The sequence below is a fragment of the Falco biarmicus genome, chromosome 5 (genome assembly GCF_023638135.1).
Source record: "Falco biarmicus isolate bFalBia1 chromosome 5, bFalBia1.pri, whole genome shotgun sequence".
NCBI lineage: Eukaryota > Metazoa > Chordata > Aves > Falconiformes > Falconidae > Falco > Falco biarmicus.
Genome location: NC_079292.1, coordinates 36416487 through 36436080, shown reverse-complemented (window position 1 = coordinate 36436080; position 19594 = coordinate 36416487). Strand labels below are relative to the sequence as shown.

Sequence of the window (19594 nt, the reverse complement as noted above, 5' to 3'; positions counted from 1 at the left end):
ATTTAATCTTGGAGCAGCAGGTGCAAAAGTTATCTCAAGACAGAAGCTACAAACAGAGCAATTTTACAGGAGATGTTTTACTTGGTAGGAAATGAAGGAGTAATTGTGACATGCAGCTCTTTTTCCTTCCATCTTAACAACAGTGGATCATACACATCCCAGTGCTTTACCTTGAAAGATATATATATAGGTATTTTTTTTCTGTCCCCCCCCCCCCCCAGATTAGAACATGGCTTAGCATAATATTTGCCCCTTTGGTCAGTGTTTATCAATTGATTTGAAAATGGATTTTCATTCCAGTTTTTTTGAATCACTCAAAGGAACACACTTGCTCTGAATTACCTGCCTGGACATCCAAGTGGCTGCTAATAAAAAAGAGCCAAATGGATTTAATGTCACATTCGATCAGTTCCCACAGTTCTGGAAATGTATTCACCATCCCAGGCTTCATTTGTTTTTGCAGATGTGTCAGTTAGGGTTTTGTCCTGTCCAATGCTGGAAATGGCATTTAAGTTGTACAGTGCTAACTTGAGCTAAGAACTTTGATGAACTGGACCCTCAGTGGAGAAACCGAAAAATTTTTTTCCCTGATCTCTGAAGCATGTGAAATAAATACACTAATTAAAGAAAGATCTGAGCCTCCGACCTTATGCAACAAACAGCAATACAGATTTTCCTCCTGCTTGATATACCTGCAATACACAGTAACATCTCTCTCCAGTGAAGTACAGAAGCACATGCTGAACATGAAGCCATAAGAATACTCTGATTGGTTTAAATTTAAGCAATGTGTGTAAGTGCTTTGCTGTATTTAAGCCAGCCTTGAATCAACCAAGACGGCTCACACAACCCAACCATGTTCCACAATTCACTGTTCTCCCAGAAGTCTGAAATATCATGGGCCACTGCCAACCTCCTTTAACTGCGCTGCAGGTACTGCACTACTGCACTACTGGACAAGTCACCTCAAGGAAATGTGATTTTGGAGTTGGCTTCTTGAAACAAAAACTCTTTGCATCAGTTTGTGGACAAAGTGTTCTGAATAAAAAAAACCCAACAAACGTCCCACAGGTATTCTTGCCCTTCCAGTAATGTCCTGGTCCTGAATGTTGACTAAAACGGTTTATTTCCCTTGCAATAAAATAGCTATATTTACAAGCTGACCTTGAAGCATGTACAAACTATTCAGGATAGTATCACTGCTTCTCAGCTAGATGCCTCAGACTATACACTGCTAAGGGATAATGAAAATTCAGCCTCAGCTGCCGATGCTGTGTAAATTTAACATAATACAAATCTCATGCTGTTCTTGGCCTGTGTTGGGTTTCCAGAATGACCTTGTTAACATCACACAGAAAAGCAGAGTGGACGAGAGATCAACGAACAGAAGCAACACAAGGAAGGGACCTGAGAGCAATGAGCCTCTGTGGTTTATTCACAATGGCAAATGTGGAAGGGATAACATCGTGTATCTCAAAGGGACAACAAACTGGGCACGCACAGTGGTGGCTGATTACAGTAGGTGCTGCTTCATCTGTTTCTCTGCCGCTTGGCAACACAGGTTTTGAGGGAGAGTTGAGTTCCCGCTCTCACAGTGGTTCTGTCTGGGCAGCAAGCACACTGATGACCTCCTGATGGAGGATAAGGCTGCAAAACTGCATCTTCCTTCCACCCATGCCCATGCAGCTGCAGACACTGCCACTACTCACAGCTGGACAAAGTGACTGCAAAATGTCATCAGATCAGCTTTTTCACGGAGCACGTGCTGGTTTAAATGACAACATCAGGTACAAGAAAACAAAGAAACAAGCTTACTTCATTCTATTGCTAAAGAAAGCACTGCCTCCAGAAACACAGTAGGAATGGACTTGGAAGACATTCTTACAACTCGTTGAGAGACAAAATCATCTTTACCTTGCGATACGTGAGCACACAATTCTTTCTCTGTAACTCATCCTTCCCAACAACATTGCTTCTACAATGTATTTGTTCTAGGCTCTCTGAAGCAGAGGCTAGTAATGCAAAAATCTTATAAAAATTACTAATTTTGGCCTCTACAAGAAGATAACAGAACAAAGCCCTGATCTGGTACCATTATAGCTGAATACAGAGACAAAATTATACCCTTAAACTAGCAGTACCACAAAAGTGATAAAAAAATTATAAATCATATAGGTCACCTTGACTGTGACAGGCAGATGTCATTTCTAATGTAAGTAATACAACTCAACATTTCAATGCATGAAAAAATTCAGAAGTTTTGGAGAACTATTTTTGTTTTGGAAATGATATTCCTTCATATCAGACTGTAGCAGCGTGGGTTGACTTTTGTGATAGAAGTTATTAAAAAATGCCAGTTCTCTCAGTGAGAGTTACTGGCATCATTAACCCCCTGAGAGATAACGAAACAACAGTGGCATTTCTTAAGATTGTTTTGAAATTTAAACATATTCTTTTCAATATATGTTGTGGTTTTTTTACTGACATGTAATGATTTCAAAAGTATTATAACTAATTGCAGATGTTTTCTTTTAAGAGCCTCTTCCTGCCTGAATAATGCACATGAGATATATGAGATTCTTGGCTGGTATTCTTGCTTCTTTTGATACTTTGTTTTGTATTTGCCATTCATATACATAAATCCAGAAATGAGCCACCAATACTTGGCAGTCCTACTCAATTTTATACATATTCATTATGAAGAGAAGAGAAATTGTACATACCCAGGGGATTTAAAAATGCTAATAGTGGCTCTGACAAGTTCAGACATATGCTGTCTCATACATCTAAACCTAGACTACACTCTGCTATTACCATACATGGCTACTAATCCTAGAATGATATGAATAGCCTAGTAATATGTATTTAAACAACGCTCACACTTAGGACTCTGTGTTAACTAATTTTAGCACTCAAACAGGTAGTTAATGAATTATATCAAAGAGCAAAATGGCGTTGAAAGACACTAGGCCCCAAGGTTCAATAGTTTACAGTAAGAATATTGGCAATTAAAATTAATTCTTGTTCCCGTTCAAATGGTTGTTGACATTAACAAAGCCCTTCGGTGCAGAGCTGAAGGGACTGGTCATTGTCTCTTCTGTGGTACCACCACATGTGTGCAGGACAGCCAGAAAACAGAAAGACCCTGGAGACCCCAGCCCCTTCAGCAGCCCTGCCTGTGGGGTAAAGTGGAAATGGTTGTGGCACAAATGATCCAGGGTGAGTTAACCAAGTTTGGGTAAAACTCTAATGAGGACAAGGAGGTATGTAGCTTTCTCACACATTAGCAGATTCTTATGTTCTAGGGGTTGGACCTTGACTTCCATCTTTTAGAAGGTTTAAATTCAAAGTACTCAAAGATTTTGAAGGGAGAAGTGGCAGTTCTGTTGGTGCTCACAGCAAAAGCAATCTTACAGTTTTCCAGTCTGTTACCATGCTATGCCCTTGTTCTCTTCACAAAAATAACAAGGGGAAACTACACAGACAGGCTCTAATCAGTACTTGAACTTAGTACTCCTCTTGACAAGATTTTGTGGATAGTAACCGCTTCTTATGTGTTAAATATACTTCAGTTCGCTAGAAAAAAAATAACAATCATAGAACTTTTGAGCTGCTCAGTCCCAGAAGAGCTCCTAATAAAGACTGGCAAGTGTGTGTTCCTGCTCAGGAGGACCTGAATGGTACAGGCATTACATGTCAGGTCTAAGAACTGCACATAAGGATGTCTGGAGAAGTCTCTCCTGCAGAGCACATGGCAGTCAGGGGATGTTTTTAGATTCCTCTGCTGTGAGAATGCGGGTGACAGCATGTATTGAGTCATTACTATTAATTTATTTCTTAAATAGGAAATTCAAAAGAAAAGAATACATCGTATATTAAGGGCCGTTCAGCTCCAGCATGCAAGTTAAAGAGTAAGACAGCCCTTCAGTCAAACGTCCACAGAGTATGAAAAAGATCAAAATAGGAGTCAGTTTGTAGCAGCCAACAGAGACACATCTTGACAGGCAGTGGACTACGTTCGTTGTTCAAGTAATGGTAGGCTGGCAACAGTCATCATCTGCTCCAGGAAGAGAGTCACCAAGTCACTTTATCATGGATGATCACATGGATGAGCCAGTTTTGCTCCAAGAAATCAGACTCTGCAAAGTTACTCTCTATTTCATAGACTCATTCATTCCAATTTAGTTTTAGCCCTCTCTGTTCACCTTGATTCACGGAAGAATAATTGTATTTGTGTTTATTTATCTTTGCTGTTATTGACAGTCTTATGAATGAGGGAAGGAAATAGCACATTCTAATGACCTGAAATGAAGCACCCTTAAGCAAGAATCAACACAGAAACAGCAGTGCCTTAAAATGTTATGAATTTAAACAGATTAGCCCTTATGGATGCTTTGACAAACACTGACTCATGTTGTAATTACCCAATGTACTAACATGGAAATACCTAAAATATCGGTATGGTCAAGGCTTTCCTGAAATGTGGAATCCAGAACAAACAAAATCCAGAGCTACCTCTATCTCTAATAAGCCTAAATAGTCCAAACACTTAAAATAATCTGTATTTTTACAACTTCTGAAACACAGACTATTGTTCAGTATCAGAAGTTTCAAATAAACAAGCACTTTTAAGTTTACTGGAGACAAACATCTCTAGTACAAGCACTGCTGAGATCATCATATGAAGAAAGCTGGGTGTGCTTACATAAAGGGAAACATAATTGGCTCAGAAGGAATTAAAAATTTAGAGTTGTGATAAGGAATGAAAATGTAAATTGTCAAGCGAAAAGAAAAACAACCTGGACTGATTTTCAGAAGAGGTATTAAGGAGGAAAAAAATCTTTTGTTCTGTAAACCAAGTTTATTTGGAATGAAAATAATACAATGATAAAAATCTTTGAATCTAAATTTCCGGCTCATATTTCAAATCAGATTTCATTTGAAAGATTCATTTTATTTTTTATCTTTGGGTGGTTGTGGTATGTATTTGAAAAGTTTTGACCATTAGACGCTGCGAAAAGCTGTGTGGTGTTTAGCAGCCAGAGAAGAGGTAACTTTCAGCATTTTTGTGTTTGGGGTTTTTTTTTTTTCTTATTAGACTTACATTTTTTTCTTCAAGATATTATGTTCCCTGAAACGTAATCTTATGATGAGGATGCTATTGGAGTGGTGTTCTTTTAGAGAGGCAATTTCAGCCTGTTTGATAGTTGCTTCAGTCCATTACTTAACCAGATGCATGTATTATTTTCAGCACTTTTCCTGATCTTTCTCTTTCTAAAACTGATGGAATCAGACACCCAAACGCCCAAAGCTTTGCTTTGCTTTACAGAAGTGGATTATCTGGGTTAGGAAGGAAAAGCCAGGCAGTTCACAGTCGTAGATATTTATTCTTCTTGGTAAGTGTGCAGAAATTTCTCCTAAATGAGACCAACAGTATCTTCTATTGTCCAGAAATGAAAGTCTTAAGTGAGAATTAGCAGAGTAGCAACAACTGCTTTTGGAAAGATTTTGGGACTCTTACTTAACTTGCATGTGAACAAATTTTCAGCTTTTGGAAGAAAGAAAAATTTAACTAAAACTTTGGTTTATGAGGTGAAAGGCAGCCGATGATTTCTTTAGTTCAAAATGTGCCCTGCTTTGGAAATTGCTATTACTTGCTATGGAATGTCATCTAACTTTTAAAATAAGGAAACGAGAGAAAAAGGTGGGAAAAAACCCCACCCTAAAGACAGCATTGTTATGATTAAGATTCCAAAGCCAAGTGTTTAGTTCTACAGTTAACTAATCTTGGAACATAAAATTTTATACATTTACCCATGACTGTTCTAGTGTAGGCTATGTTGCTTTTTCAATATGTTTGCTTTAAGTTAAAGATTGCCATGTCTTTCCTTTTTGTTTCTTTCATATTTAAACCTACATCACTTCTTTGACACCATCTGTGGTTTAATATCATCAGCCAATAAAGTTGTAAAAACTTTCTTTCCAGGTATCTTTTTAAAAATTCGAAGTTCTGAGGTACAAAGTCAGTCACATATCTAACTGATAAACCCACAACTGTAGTGTTCTCTGGCTCAAATATCTGCTTGCAGTGGTGCCCAGCTTTTGACTTAGAGAAACAATTTTCCTTTTATTTCCCCAAAACCAGCTGTAAAAAAATGATAACCAGCTTTAAACTTGTCATCCTAAAGGATTCCCTTTAAGCTGAATAAAGCTGTGTGGTATAGCTCTCTCCATGCCGACAGATGAAGATGCAGCAGCACATTGCTGATGTCCTCTGCCGATCAGTGGGCTCACAACTCCCATATGAAGTGAAAGGGCAGATTAGTGAGGGTTCAAATTCTAGTACTGTGAATGCATCTCTAAACTAACTCTGCTCTTCTCTCATCTTTAGCATTTGGGGAATATATTTGCAAGTGTAAAGCAAGATAAATCCTTTCAGGTTCCAGCATTTAATTAAGCTTTTAGCTATCTTTGTGAACGAACCAAGAGCATCCAATATGTGTGTCTACAGGGAACAGATCAGGAGTACCACTCCATCTGTGAAGTTGTTTGCTATCAGCTGGAAAAAAATCTCTTCTCAATTAGCCTCTCTCTGTGTCTAACTTCCTCTGGAACATTGCATCTACTATAGCTAAATCTCAGTTGTAATAAATGCACTTGAACAATAAAAATACTTTGGCTTCCTCCATGATGGCCTGTGTTTCTGCTAGTAATAGGAAATCAGGTTTAAGTAGTGGCAGGTTAAGCTGGCTGAGGTATAGAAACCAGCATGGGAAGTATGATGTTAAATGATTTTAAAATAATTTTAAAAGTGTTCAAGTCTGTATAGCACATGAAAGCAGAACTGTTAATTGTTCTGGTGTGTTTTTTTCTCTCATATACTCTCTCACTATAAGCAAAGGTATGTAGGATTCCCAAAGCAGGAAACAGCTTGGTTTAGGGTCTAACCGGAAACAGTAAGGATTTAAAGTTAAAATGTGGTGCTCACTGAAGTGAGTGGATCTGCTTACAGGGGCCACTGGAAATGCTTTACTCCACAACAGCAATCAACCTTGCCTACCATAGAGAATCTCCTATTGCGTGGTTGGTCTAACATGCTTACCCAGTAGAATGCATCATGGTAACCATGTGGGCAGAATATTTTTGGAACAGAAGTTCTCTCACCACCCCATAACCACCCAACCCCCACGTAGTACCAAAGTCATAAATGTAAATGAAGACCAGGTTAGAACGGTCTTTTCCCACAGTATGTGAGAGCTGATAATGTGACACTGACATCTCAGAAACAAATTGTTCGTGGGAACTGTAAGATGCTCAAAAGTCATGGTCACCAAAATAATTCAGAATAGCGCTAACATTCACATGGAAAAATATGAATCAATGTGCCAAATGTCAAACATTTGTACTTAACTTTTTATATCTCGGTACTTCAAAGGGGAGCTACACAATTTTCCTGTATGTGGTATAGTATCATCACAATTCAGATGTCATAAACCATTTTCAGCTGTCACAACCAAGACTGAGTCTATCTTCATCTGTATTGTTCCAGCTGGCTTCCTTGAACGTCCAAAACAAGTGTTCAATCAAAATGAAGAAATGAATTCCCCTCTCTATAGGTAACCTCTAAATTAAGTACTCCCAAATCAAAGCAGTGAATGGCCTATTTGAAAATCAAGCAGCATTGGGTCAACTCTCCTTGTGAGTGCTTCCCCTTACCGCAATTCTTCTACCCATACTGACATTCCTTCATTTCTCCTCAGGACGCTCCCTCCCCTCCCAACTACTCCCATCTTCCTTACTCCATCCCTACATCATGCCCCATCATAATGCCACCAATCCAACACCATGCTGCCCACCTTGTTCTTACCCTGTCCATCATTTTGCTGTGCAGCGCTCACCTTACACCAAGCTGCTCTGGGGAATGCGACCAGCACATATGAAGCTCCCTCTTGCAACACAGCTGCCAGACAATTAACAGCATGAGTATCTTCCACAATAGCTGGTTGTACGCTGTGGCTGGGTGACAGGCCATGGTGGTGACACACAATTTCTCTCTGCCAACTGAGCACACGCTTTCCATCAGCTGCTGTGCAAGGCTGCCTGCAAGCTGTGTGTAGTAAAAACCTACTTTAAATACTTTTTTTTTTTTTTAACATACATAAAGGGATCAAAAAGTATTTCCTCAGGAGTTTTGCTGTACACACATGTAACTGAGAAGGATTAAGAATATTTAACATTCTTGTATTTTAACATGAAACTTAAGGAACATGTAACACATGGAAATAATTCCTCAGTTCTCCTACTGCTGTGTATCATCTACCCACATACACAGACCCTGGGTTAGGCCCAGAAAAGTAATGAGATTGACATGAACTATCATGAGGTACACAAAAAAAAATACTCTCCAAAAGGCATCCGTTGGCTTCCAAGACCTCTGAAAGCACTCACACTTCCAAGCTGCTTTCGGCAAACCACAACTGATGCAAGCCTGCCTTTATTTACCAAGAAAACTAATTTTCACACCATCACTTTCGGCTTCCATCAGCCATTTTTCACAGCGTGCACAGCTACGACGGGCGCTGTTGCACACACCCAGGAGGGCCTGGAACTGCGGCTGCAGCCTCTATGTCGTGGGTTTACACTGGCCACAGTACAGAGCCCCCACCCGGTGCCCCAGGCAGGCACTCAAGAGTGCTGGGGAACCCTTGTGATGCGGAGAGCACCCAGGCTGGTGGAGAAGTTTATTTACAGCCGCGTTCCAACCGCCTCCTTCCCGAGGGCAGGCGCGCCGCGCGCCACTGCCCCACGCCCCAGCCCGGCGCCGCAACGAGGCTCCACGTCCCGGCGGGCAACGCGCGGCGAGGCCCCGCCGAGCCCCTAAACTACAGGTCCCGGAGGGCACCGCCCATAGCCCCGCGTGCGGCGCGGCCGCGATGCACGCTGGGAAGCGTAGTCCCCGCCAGCCCTGCCATCCTCTCGGGCCGTCGCCCCCTCCCCTCCTGCCGCTCTGCAACGGCGGCCTAAACTTCCCGCGCACGCTCTGCGCCACGTACGCGCTGGCGTCACACGGCCGCGGGCACCTCCCGCCAGCTCAGCGGGCCAATCAGGGCCGCTAACAGCGCGAGGCGGCCCCCTCGACCTTTGACACGGCGCCGAGCGCGAGCGGCCGCCCGCCTCCTCGCCCCTCCCGCCGTGTCAGTCGCAGCCGCAGGAGGCGGCGGAGCGCCCGCCCGCCCTCCCCCACGCCGCGCCGCCCTCGACCCCGCCGCCCCCTCCCCCCGGCTCCGGTTCGCCCCGCCGAGCGCCGTCCCCAGCAGCAGGCGAAGTGGAGCCGGCGAGGCCGGGAAGACGCCGCCTCCTCCTTCTCTCCTCCTCTCCCTCCCCCCCCGGCCGCGTCCGTCAACATGGCGAGCGCCTCGTACCACATCTCCAACCTGCTGGAGAAGATGACATCCAGCGACAAGGACTTCAGGTGGGAGCCGCCGCCGCCCCCCCGCGCCCGCCGCCGCCGCGCCGCGCCCGCCGGCCCCGTGCGGCCCTGCCCCCACGTCCGCCTTCGCGCCGTTCCCCGGCCTGGCGCCGCCGTGCTGAAGGCGGCGGCAGGTGCCCGGCGGCGGGGAGGCCTGCGGGGCCCGGCGGCTCTCGGGGTGGGCGAGGGCTCCCTCCGCGGGCCGCCCCTGCGGGGTGGGTGCCCATCTGCTGCGAGCCCGGGAAGAAAGTTCCCGGGAGGGGAGCGCCCCTTCTCGCTGCCCGTGAAGGACGAGGCGCGGCGGTGCCCGAGAAGCCGCGGCCTTCACGCGGCGTGGGCAGCAATCCCGGGCAGCCGGCAGGGGCTGGGCGGACGGCAGGCTTGCCGGCCCGCCAGAGGACAGGCGAGGGGGGAGGTCGGCCTTTGGATTTCTGTTCTCCCAGATGCTCGAAAGCCGAAGGGACGAAGCCCTGCGCAACCTGCTGTGTCTGACCGCGCTTTGAGCAGCGGAGGTTGTGTGAGATGACCTCCCCGGGTCCCTTCCCAACCTGAAACAAACACGGATCTTGTGATCCTGCAGATGGGGGCGGCGAGGGCCCCGCGGGCTTGAACATCCTGAGCTCACAGCCTCCTGGATGCTGCCTCCTGGAGACAGGGGTTTTGTGTTTGTCACATAATTCGGTACTGCCTCGAAAAGTCTGTGCATCCAGAGAGAGAAGTCCGGTTAAGTGTTACGGGGACAGGACTGGTGTACGAAACTTTGAGCTTAGCATCTGTCACGAGCACTACTTTTTATTGGATCATTTGCTTGCTTCGTAATAAATTAATAACAGATAAAATGCAAACTTGTGAGTATCAGAAAATGAAATGGTAGAAGTAAGCTATTAAAAATCAGCAGAGATAATACCTTGACACAGTACTTCTAGCAAAGCATTAGGTTAAAAATAATTAAATTTCTTTGTATTGTGTGCAACCAGATACTCACATTTGAAGCCTTTTTTTTGTCAAAGAGGGTATGTGAATACAGGCAGGAAAAATGCTAAAATACATCTGGGTTTTGTTGCTTTGCTGCAGCATGGCAGTGCATAGTTTATAGTTAAAAACATGTTGACATCCAAACAAGTCTCTTGTTTGATATTAAAATCTAAACAGAAATAGGGGTGATGATTAGATACCTAACCATAGAGTTGGATTTTGAATAGTCTTGTTTGCTTTTGACAGACTGTTTTAGCACTGGACATGTGCTAAATCTGTAGGGTTTATGTCAATTTCTTTCAGATTTTAGCAGCATGGTATTACCTAGAAAGTTTTGTCTAGAAATTTTGGAAGTACAAAAAAATACTGATTAGTGTAAAGAGACAGTCCGCAACTTCCTGATTGATCTAAATTGTACTAAAAATAAATTCAAATGTTTTTTCCTCTGAATGTTAGTTAAGATTTTTTTTTTACTTTTATCATGCTAATTTGTTTCTGTGATTAAGTGAGCTTTCCATTTTGTGCTTATAGGGAGGATGACTTACAAAAAAATCTGATGGATTTGCGACCAAATACTGATTTTAATGAGTTTTACATTTTCTGCATAAAAGGGGTGGGTCACACCTGTCAAATGCAGTTGTAGCAAGCACTTCTTTCTTACAGCTGTATGTAGTTAAAACTTGTTTTGTAGTCGCTTTAGGAGAGCACACTTTAGAAATTACCTGTTCTAGGAGCTTTGAACAACTTTGGAATTCTCAAATATTAATTTTTATTTCTTAGCATACATTTAAAATCTGACATTGCAAACCATAAAAATGAGCGATGATAGACCTTTACAAACTGGCTGTTATGCAATAACACATTTCATGAAGCTTTGTGTGTCATGTATCATGCATAATGGATAAAATAATATTTAGTACTAGTAATTTTAAGTGCATTCATTACTAGATCATCTGTATTTGAAGAGGGACAGTGCAGATAACTTGTTGGTGTATCAGGGAGCTGAGTTTAAACCACAGTTCAAGTAACTACTCTACTGTAGAATTTAATTTTTGGGGGTTTGGGTAAGCTAACTTGTCCAGTGCAAATGTTTGTGGTATTTATTGTCCAGAAATTTGATCTTAAGTTCTAAAATGGGCAGTAATGTAAAGTGGCAGTTTGCTGTGTGCCTGTGGGAGAAGTAGCGTACTCACTTGGAGGAGGCAAATGACTACTCTTGGAGTACAAGGTAGGGGGAGCTGCCTGACATGCTGCTGCTTTGCACCAGGTAAAGTCTGATGCGCTTGAGGAGGAAGCAGTTGTGACTAAAGGTCCCATCTAAACTACTCAAACCTGTGTTTCTAAATACCAGCTACTTCAAACTAAAGTTGCCAGGTGTCCCCACACCATTGTGGGGTTTGCGTTGGTGGGGTTTTTTTTTGATGGAGGAGCCTGCCAAGAGGACTACTCGTTTGTAGTGCAGAAGCCACTGAGGCACTGAGGATGTGCAAGCTCTGCTTAGTTTAGGAACTTGTCACAAGTAGGTGATGTGTGCATGTGAACTCGTAAGGCTAGGAAATGAGAGCTACTGAACAAGGAAGTGAGAGGAGGCTGTTAAGGTTCAAGAAAAGAAGATAAATACAGCAGTAACATGGAGAGAGTTTTTGAATGTTACAGTACTGTGTGACTTTGTGTATATCCTTACTCGCATCCTCTTTGTCCATTAACCTTACTTACTAAGTAGCTTTTTCCCTGCTGTGCTTAAAAGGTGATGCCATTCACATTCATCATCTGTTTGTGCACACATCTGGTTCCTGTCAGATTACAGACTTGCTTCAGTGGGACTGTTGGAATGTATGAAAAATGAATGAGGTCTTATCTTTGAAATACCTTGAGACTATTAGACTGGAATTACTGTATTAAAAGTGAGGACAAGTTGAGGTCCATTATGTGAGGGCAGGCATCTGGCATTTGTGATGCTTATTAAGATCATGCAGAGTCTTTTCTTTCACATCAATAAAAAAATATGTTCCATGTCAGGCTGTACAGATACCCTTCTGAGTATGACTTGAGCTCAAGTGATGTCTGCTTGAGGCTGATGTGCCTGAAGTCTAGATGTCAACCCTAACTGTTTAATTACAAACCATTTTTGTCTGGGGCTTTGAATAGGGGTTGAGATTGGTACCAAAGCCCTTTGGATTTGCAATTGAGTAATACATCTGTATTACTTCCTCTGACAAGAGAGAGCACTTGCAAAAGAACAGATTGGAAAACAGATTTCAGAAGGAAAACCAAAAGGCATAAAAGCAGTATTTTTGGAAAGTAATTTCTCAGTATGTTCTTGTATTGGTGGATACAACTGTTACTGAGTAGTATAGTAATTGATACGAAAGATGATTTTATTTCCTTGATCTCTCAAGAATTAATCTTGGCTTTTAATGTGGCACCCTGGATTGAAGCTGCATAAATGTGATTGGCTGTTATCTGGACTAAAAACAAACTAGTCTCTATAGGGCAAGTAAAGGAGTAACACATAAAACTTAGCTTCACTTTCATTTCTCCCTTCATTAATGTTTGGCTTTTGCAAATTTTATGGGAGAATGTTTGAAAAACGTGTATTTTTCTTCTTGTTTAAAAGTTGTTTTAAAATAAACTCAGAGATATTTTTTTTAACAAACTTAAAAAAAAAAAAGCACCTGTTTTTTACAACATCAACATAGCTAATGTAAATACTACCTAAAATCCATGAAAGTGTCAGTTTTTCTTTGTGAAGATCATTTGACATATAATGTAAACAATGGGAGTAAAATATGTACTTGTTCTCATCAGGGAAGGATGATGACCAAACTAAAAGTTATTGTCATGTTTAAATACAAGTTTTCTCCTTTTTATTCTATAACTAAAATAAATGCTACTTGCATCACAAAACAGGTAACTAATCCAATGTTAAATGTGATTTATTTGATAATAGATGGTGGAAATTGAGAATCTTGAATCGTGAACACTGTGAATAACCTGTATCCTTTTAGCAATAATTGTCTGATTATCTTTTGTCAGGTTTATGGCTACTAATGACTTGATGACAGAACTACAGAAAGATTCTATCAAGCTGGATGATGACAGTGAAAGAAAGGTGGTGAAGATGATTCTGAAATTATTGGAAGATAAAAATGGTGAGGTGCAAAACTTAGCTGTCAAATGGTAAGTATTGTTGTTCTGTGGTGTAAAGAATTGTTTAATGACTGAACAACATAAAGCACTTTTGAAAAACTTAAAGGACCACTGCTGCCCAAAATAATTGTGAAACTGCTGCTACAAAGGAGCCCTCATACTTGTAGGTTACCCGCTTAGTTGCAGTTTCTTACAGAACTATAATTTGTTGACACCGGGGATTAACATTTGGCATTTTCAGCTTGCAAATAGCACATGCAGTCCTTGCTGAAAGTGTATGAGTGACATGCTAGTTCTTTGGTGACAGTTGTTGAATGTTAAATAGATTTAAAAATACTACAATTTATTGATACTTGCCACATTGATATTTGACTCTGAGAAGGTAGATGACGTGCAGGGGAAGAATTATAGTTTTGTAGTAGTTTTCAAGCAGAGATAAAAACGTAAACCAGTAAATACACAGTCTTGGTTATCAAATACGGAACTTATCTCTTCACTAACATTCAGAATAATATGTTAATGGTTTTACTTGCTTTTTTTATGGGGTCAAGGTACAGTTACTTGCATCTCAGAGATTTTTGTTGCTTCAGTACCCCCTCTTCCTTGCCTCACTTCACATGTGGTGTGGCCTTTCCAGAGCACTCTTTGGAGAGGTGCTACGTTTATTATGACTTTTTGTTCTTGGTTGTTCTGACTTTATGTGCTTTTTAAGGTAGGCCTCTGTTAAGAAGCTTTTAGTGTCCCTGAAAATGTTTCTTGTTCATGAGCTCAGTCTTTTTTTTTAAATACTCAATCTGTGCTCCTTATATTCCATGAAGCATGGACTGAAGTAAAATTGCTACACAACAGCTTGGGACAGCTTTGAAGAGGAGTTTCGCATTGTGGCTAGCTGAGTTAGTCTGTTTCAGCTTGTTAAGTCTTTACATTTTGCCCTATCAGACTAGCAAAGCAGAAATTAAAGCCTGTGTGTACATCTGTTTATGTACTTAGAAGCAGTGCTTGCTTCAGCTTCTGAAATATTTTAAGTGATGGTAACCAAAACCTTGCACAGAGAAACTAGTGTAGGAATAGCAAGTTTCAAGCCAAAGTGTAATATTGGCAGTATAGTAATATAATTATGACTACTTTTTCACTACGATCACCAGCGTTCCAGTGTTGTTAAAAAGTCTCCTCCTGCCCCCCATCTTATTTTAAACAATACAAAATGCCGTGTTTCTCTTTAATTTAAAATTCTGAAATGTCAGAGTTCCTTGTGGTACAGCTTAAGTTCTATGGCTTTGAAACAGATTGCTCGTACTCAGGAGAGTAGATCATTATGAAACTTTGCTCAGGCTTAGAATTGTCTTTGTGTGAAATAGCTTTTTATGGAAAAGTTATGTTGTACCATACATGCAGTACTCTACATCCTAAAGTCATGGTGGAGTTTAGATTCATGCACACAAACAAAACTTATACATCAGGACTTTAACAGCAATGTTAGAATTTTGGACCTAAAGTAATGTTTATTAAAGCATTAAAAAAGATTGCAAAGGGAAGAGAATGAGAAATTAGGTGGCTGGCTGTGTATGTGCACATGTGCATGTATCTGTTCTTATCAACCATTCTTACATTTTTAAAGTTTAATTTGACATAGTTATAAAATTATTTGATTGAATGAAAATGATAGGATCTATTTAAAGTTTGGCGTCTATTCCAAGAAATCCAAATAATGTTAAATAAGTGTTACACTTATTGTAATGGGACAAGAAACATGATGGAAAAGCTTTGAAAATTGTGAATGTTTATCTAGAATGTGAACATTCTTGAGCGTATCAAGTGTTTTTTTTGGCATCCTAACCATTTGCAGATATATGTTTGAGGTCAAAAAACCCCACCCTAAAAGAGTCTTTACTTCTTCAGGCAGCTTATACTCACCATATTGTTCCGTGACAATTTTAAGCTAGTCTGAGCAGACGCTGCTGTTCTTGCCTTCCCTGTGCCTTTTCTTGCACTGTTGCTTATCTGATTTTGTTGTAGACTGGTTTGGGGACTTGGTTTTCTTCTGTCTTAGAGCTCTCTTGCAGTCAGATGAGCATTGGCAGAAACAGTAGCAAGGGTGAAGGATGGGAGAGGTTGAACACTATCAAGGTGTAGTTTTTCTAAGACAGTTGAAGCTGATGTGAAGTTTTCCATCTACTACAACATTGGATGTAAGCCCATTTCTTTGGGAAGTTAAATTCAGGCAGCATATTTTTCTTGACTTCTTGTTTTTTAAATATTTTGTGGTGGTGGTCTTGACTTGTGTATTTCTGTTACGGATTTGCTGGCACTTTCAGCTGAGGAAAGCATGAACTGTGTTTAGATCGCTCTTAATTTAGATGCTCTGGTGAACTTCAGAGACTATCAGCAGGAACTTTCATCAGACTGGTACTTGATGACCCATTTAAGTATAGATTCCCCCTCTCGTAGAGAAAGGATTTAAGGCAACCCTAGGTACCTTTGAATCTGTATTTGAGACAGATTTTTTCTTGAGGAAGGGAGGAAAGGTTTGCAGTTTGTTAGGGGAGCATCCTCCACAGGTAGATCAATGGAAGCACTGTGAATGGCAAAGGCCTTGATCATTCCTTGAGTGGGTAAGAATCTCTTGCGGGAGGATCACTCTTCCAAGATTTGATTCTTAGGTCACCGAACCAAGCAGATAAAAAACAACTGGGAGCAACCTTAAAGCAGCATTTATTGTTAGGCAAGTGTAGCAACAAGTAAGCAGTGTTCCTGGTTTTGGCTTATTCACTGCTCGCTTTCACGTTTGGATAGGAAGGGCTCTGTTGGTTAAAATGCTGATCAACTTGTTTCTTATTAACTCTTCAAAGCACACGAGTGATTTTGTTCTTGGATCCTTACAGTTGTATTATGCTGGTTTTGGACAGGATAAAACACGTTCTTTGGTTAGCAGAAGTCAGGTTTAGAGTTCATGGATGTTTGGGTAGCTACCTTGCATGATGATTGTGCAGTTCATTTCTGAATAAAAATTAAAATTAACAAACTGCCTTAGTACTCTAAGTACTTTTACTTTGGAGTAAAAGTCAACCTGGTGTAAGCTTTGACCCTACAGAAGGGAAAGGAGTTTATTTGTCAGGCTTCTGTTATTGCAGGCAGTAGATGCAAACTGGGTCGGTAACGGCAGGTTGTCCAGCTTGTTTTTCTTAAGAGCAGGTAAAATTTTAAATGTATTCTTGTTGTCTATATTTTTTCTGGAGGAGTTGTTTTTTGCTTCATTTGATAGTCATAGGCTGTTTTACAGGTCAGCCAATGTAGAAAATGCTGTTGGGCGTTCTTACAGCACATTCCTAGGTTAAGGCTGTTAGTGTAGTCCAGCATGGTATCCTGTGCACCTTACGGCAGTAGTAGTTGTACTGCCTGTAGCTCTATCCAAGATTATGTGCACCTGGATTAGACAAGCAGCATAGTTTGTGTAAGCATAGGTATTGCATTTGATGGAGTATTTGTTCTTCATCACGGATAATGTTGGTAATGTTCTGTTCACCCAAAGTACACATTGTTTTGTATGTTCCGTGTTGCAGTTTAAGGATGAACTGCTTCTCATATTGATATAATCTGCTATTTAAACCTATACTTAGAAATTTTCATTGTTTCACATTGTGAAATGTTTCCTGAAACCTGTAAAACCCCAAACAAACATGCATATATATATATATGTGTGTATATATGTGTATATGAAAAATGGGATTAAGGTAAGTACTTTCAGCAATTCCTCCCAAGTGATAATGTAGCTTATCTGCGTTTATCAGTGTGACTTCTCTGGGCAGTTGTTCAATACAGGGAGCCCTGCTTGATGCTGTGCATGTGAGTCACTAGTATGAACAGGATGATGCAGGTATTGGTTGTTGTGTGGCTAGTCCGGTTCAGCAGCTTTTAAGCCTTTTGGATGCTGTGGTAACACAGTGCTTCACATCCCACTAAACTGGTGATTTGAATCAATTATTTTTTTTCCCCATTTGTGAATTTTAACTCTTCCCTGCAAGTAAATGTGCTTATTTGATAGCCTTAAAACATGTCAGTTGGACACTATAATTATTGTGAGTTAATGTCCCCCTTCCTCATAAGGGGACTACACTAGGAATGCCTCTTTTTTTCAAATGTGTGTAACTTAAAGGAGACACAGGGTGCTATAGTTCCTGTTCCTTTCCATAGGCAGCTGAATGACTTTCTTTCGACTTTAAGAGAAATTGGACACAAATTACTGGCTAGTGAAAGGGAAAAGATCAAAGAGCACTTAAAACAATAACTGAAACTGTCTTAAAAAATATAAAATACATGCTTACATGCAGAACCTTTGTATTCAAAACTGATTTTATAAGAGGTTATAGTTTATTTTCAACTTGTAAGCTTAGTTTGTAATCTGAGATGAAAAATAAGGTCTGTAAGGGTTATCTACTGATTTTAAAGGCCAGAAAAGCTCAAGGCAGTCTCTTTTGTTAAAATTTACTTCATAATTGATATGTCAGCTTTATTGAACTAATAGGCTGAATAAACAGGACTGAAGATGATAATTCAGGTAAAATCTGGTTTAACACTTTCTAGAAACTGTAATTTCAAGTGTTCATGTGAATGACTGTCATTTCAGCAGTTTGGTCATCTTTAAAATACCAGCAATAAAGTGTTTCCTGTACTTAAATTGAGATGGATCTAATTGGCCAGCCTTTGCTGTGACTTTTTTATTTAGTCTTAGGTTACATTTGAAAAATAAAACATATTTAAATCAGCAGAATTTAGTAATTGTACAATAATTCAGGTTTTAAAAAAAAATCCTTACCATCATTTCAGATGTTTTCATTTATGGAACAACTGTTTTTTGGTGAAGGTCTGCTTCTGGTCTGTCAATGTGTAAAAGCAATGGTGTCAGCTGGACATCTCTAGAATGTGAAAGATGTATTTTGAAAGAGCTGCACAAGTCACTGAAAACTGCAAAACCCAGAAGATGTGACTTTTCTAGTAGTGAAAGGGGGGATGACATTGCCACCTGGAATCTCATCAGCCAGAAAGCAAACTCTCACTACTGATCAAAAGCAAACTTTCAGATTGCTACTCTGAAGGCTTGCCATATTTTTGAAAGACTACTGCTACTCAGTTTTATATAAATACGCTTTCATAATTGAACATGTGTTTGTTCCTGCTTCTAGTGCTTCTGTTTACAGTACTTCTGTTGGAGCATGCAGCGTTACGAATGTGAAATGGTTTCAACAGATTTTGCACATGCATCTTTGTATACCATGGTTCATTGACTTGAAATGCACAGGGAATTTCTCTGGACTACTGTGGACAGTCATCATACCTTGGAATTGTGATTGTTTCTGTTCTAGGTGATTTGTATTTGCGTTGCTTGCAAAACAATTTACTATGCACCAAGGGTAGATGAGTGCAACAATGCTGTGAGTAGCTGCTGACCAACAATGGTGTGTATTTGAAGAGAAAATAGTGATGGGTCAATGAAACACAGTGAAGGTAAAGCTTGGCTGAAGAATGAAATCAAGTTGTGGAGAAAGCTGTGAGCTTTTTGAGCAACTGGAGAAAATGTTACAACTGTTCTGAGCTCATGGGGTAAGGCATTATGAGCATGGCCACTGAAAGAGAAGCTCCTGTTTGCCTAACATGGTGACAGACCATTAATGCCAAAACTTTGAACCTTACTCTGATAACTGTGGTGTTCTAAGTCATAGTTAGTGCTTGAATGCAAGGGCTTGCTTTATATAATAGATATATCTCCTTTGTCCATGGCCACCTCCTGTCTGCACTTCTTGCTTGCTGCCTTTGCTTCTGTTGGGCATTTTAAATGATAATTAGCTCTTGCCTTTGTGAGTTCTTGGACGTGGGAGTGAAGGGTAGCAGCAGTGGGGTACATACAGCAGGCTTTGGGGTGGAAAATACATTTTGATTTTGTGCTACTGTATAGAGCCATGTCTGCTAGCTGTCCAAGAGTGAAAGGTCATAGATCTCAGCCCT

At 40.8% G+C, this 19594-nt stretch overlaps 1 protein-coding gene and 1 long non-coding RNA gene across 3 annotated transcripts in view; one reads left to right on the top strand and one right to left on the bottom strand.

The window, feature by feature from the left end:
- Positions 1-1408: 1408 nt before the first annotated feature.
- LOC130149746 (uncharacterized) lies at positions 1409-9107 on the bottom strand. Of its 2 annotated transcripts, XR_008822000.1 has the most exons (3): positions 8524-9107; positions 7899-8107; positions 1409-4057 (listed from the first exon to the last, which is right to left on the bottom strand). It is a non-coding gene; the product is annotated as an uncharacterized LOC130149746 (long non-coding RNA). The 2 variants fall into 2 exon arrangements; XR_008821999.1 differs by having other exon boundaries at positions 7899-9107.
- An 85-nt stretch (positions 9108-9192) lies between these two features.
- The window catches only part of CAND1 (cullin associated and neddylation dissociated 1), a 29456-nt gene continuing 19054 nt past the window's right edge, over positions 9193-19594 (top strand). Inside the window, exons 1-2 of the mRNA XM_056339719.1 lie at positions 9193-9472; positions 13481-13624. Coding sequence (XP_056195694.1) covers positions 9405-9472; positions 13481-13624 — 212 coding nt within the window. The 5' untranslated portion in view covers positions 9193-9404. The remainder of the gene's footprint in view (positions 9473-13480; positions 13625-19594) is intronic.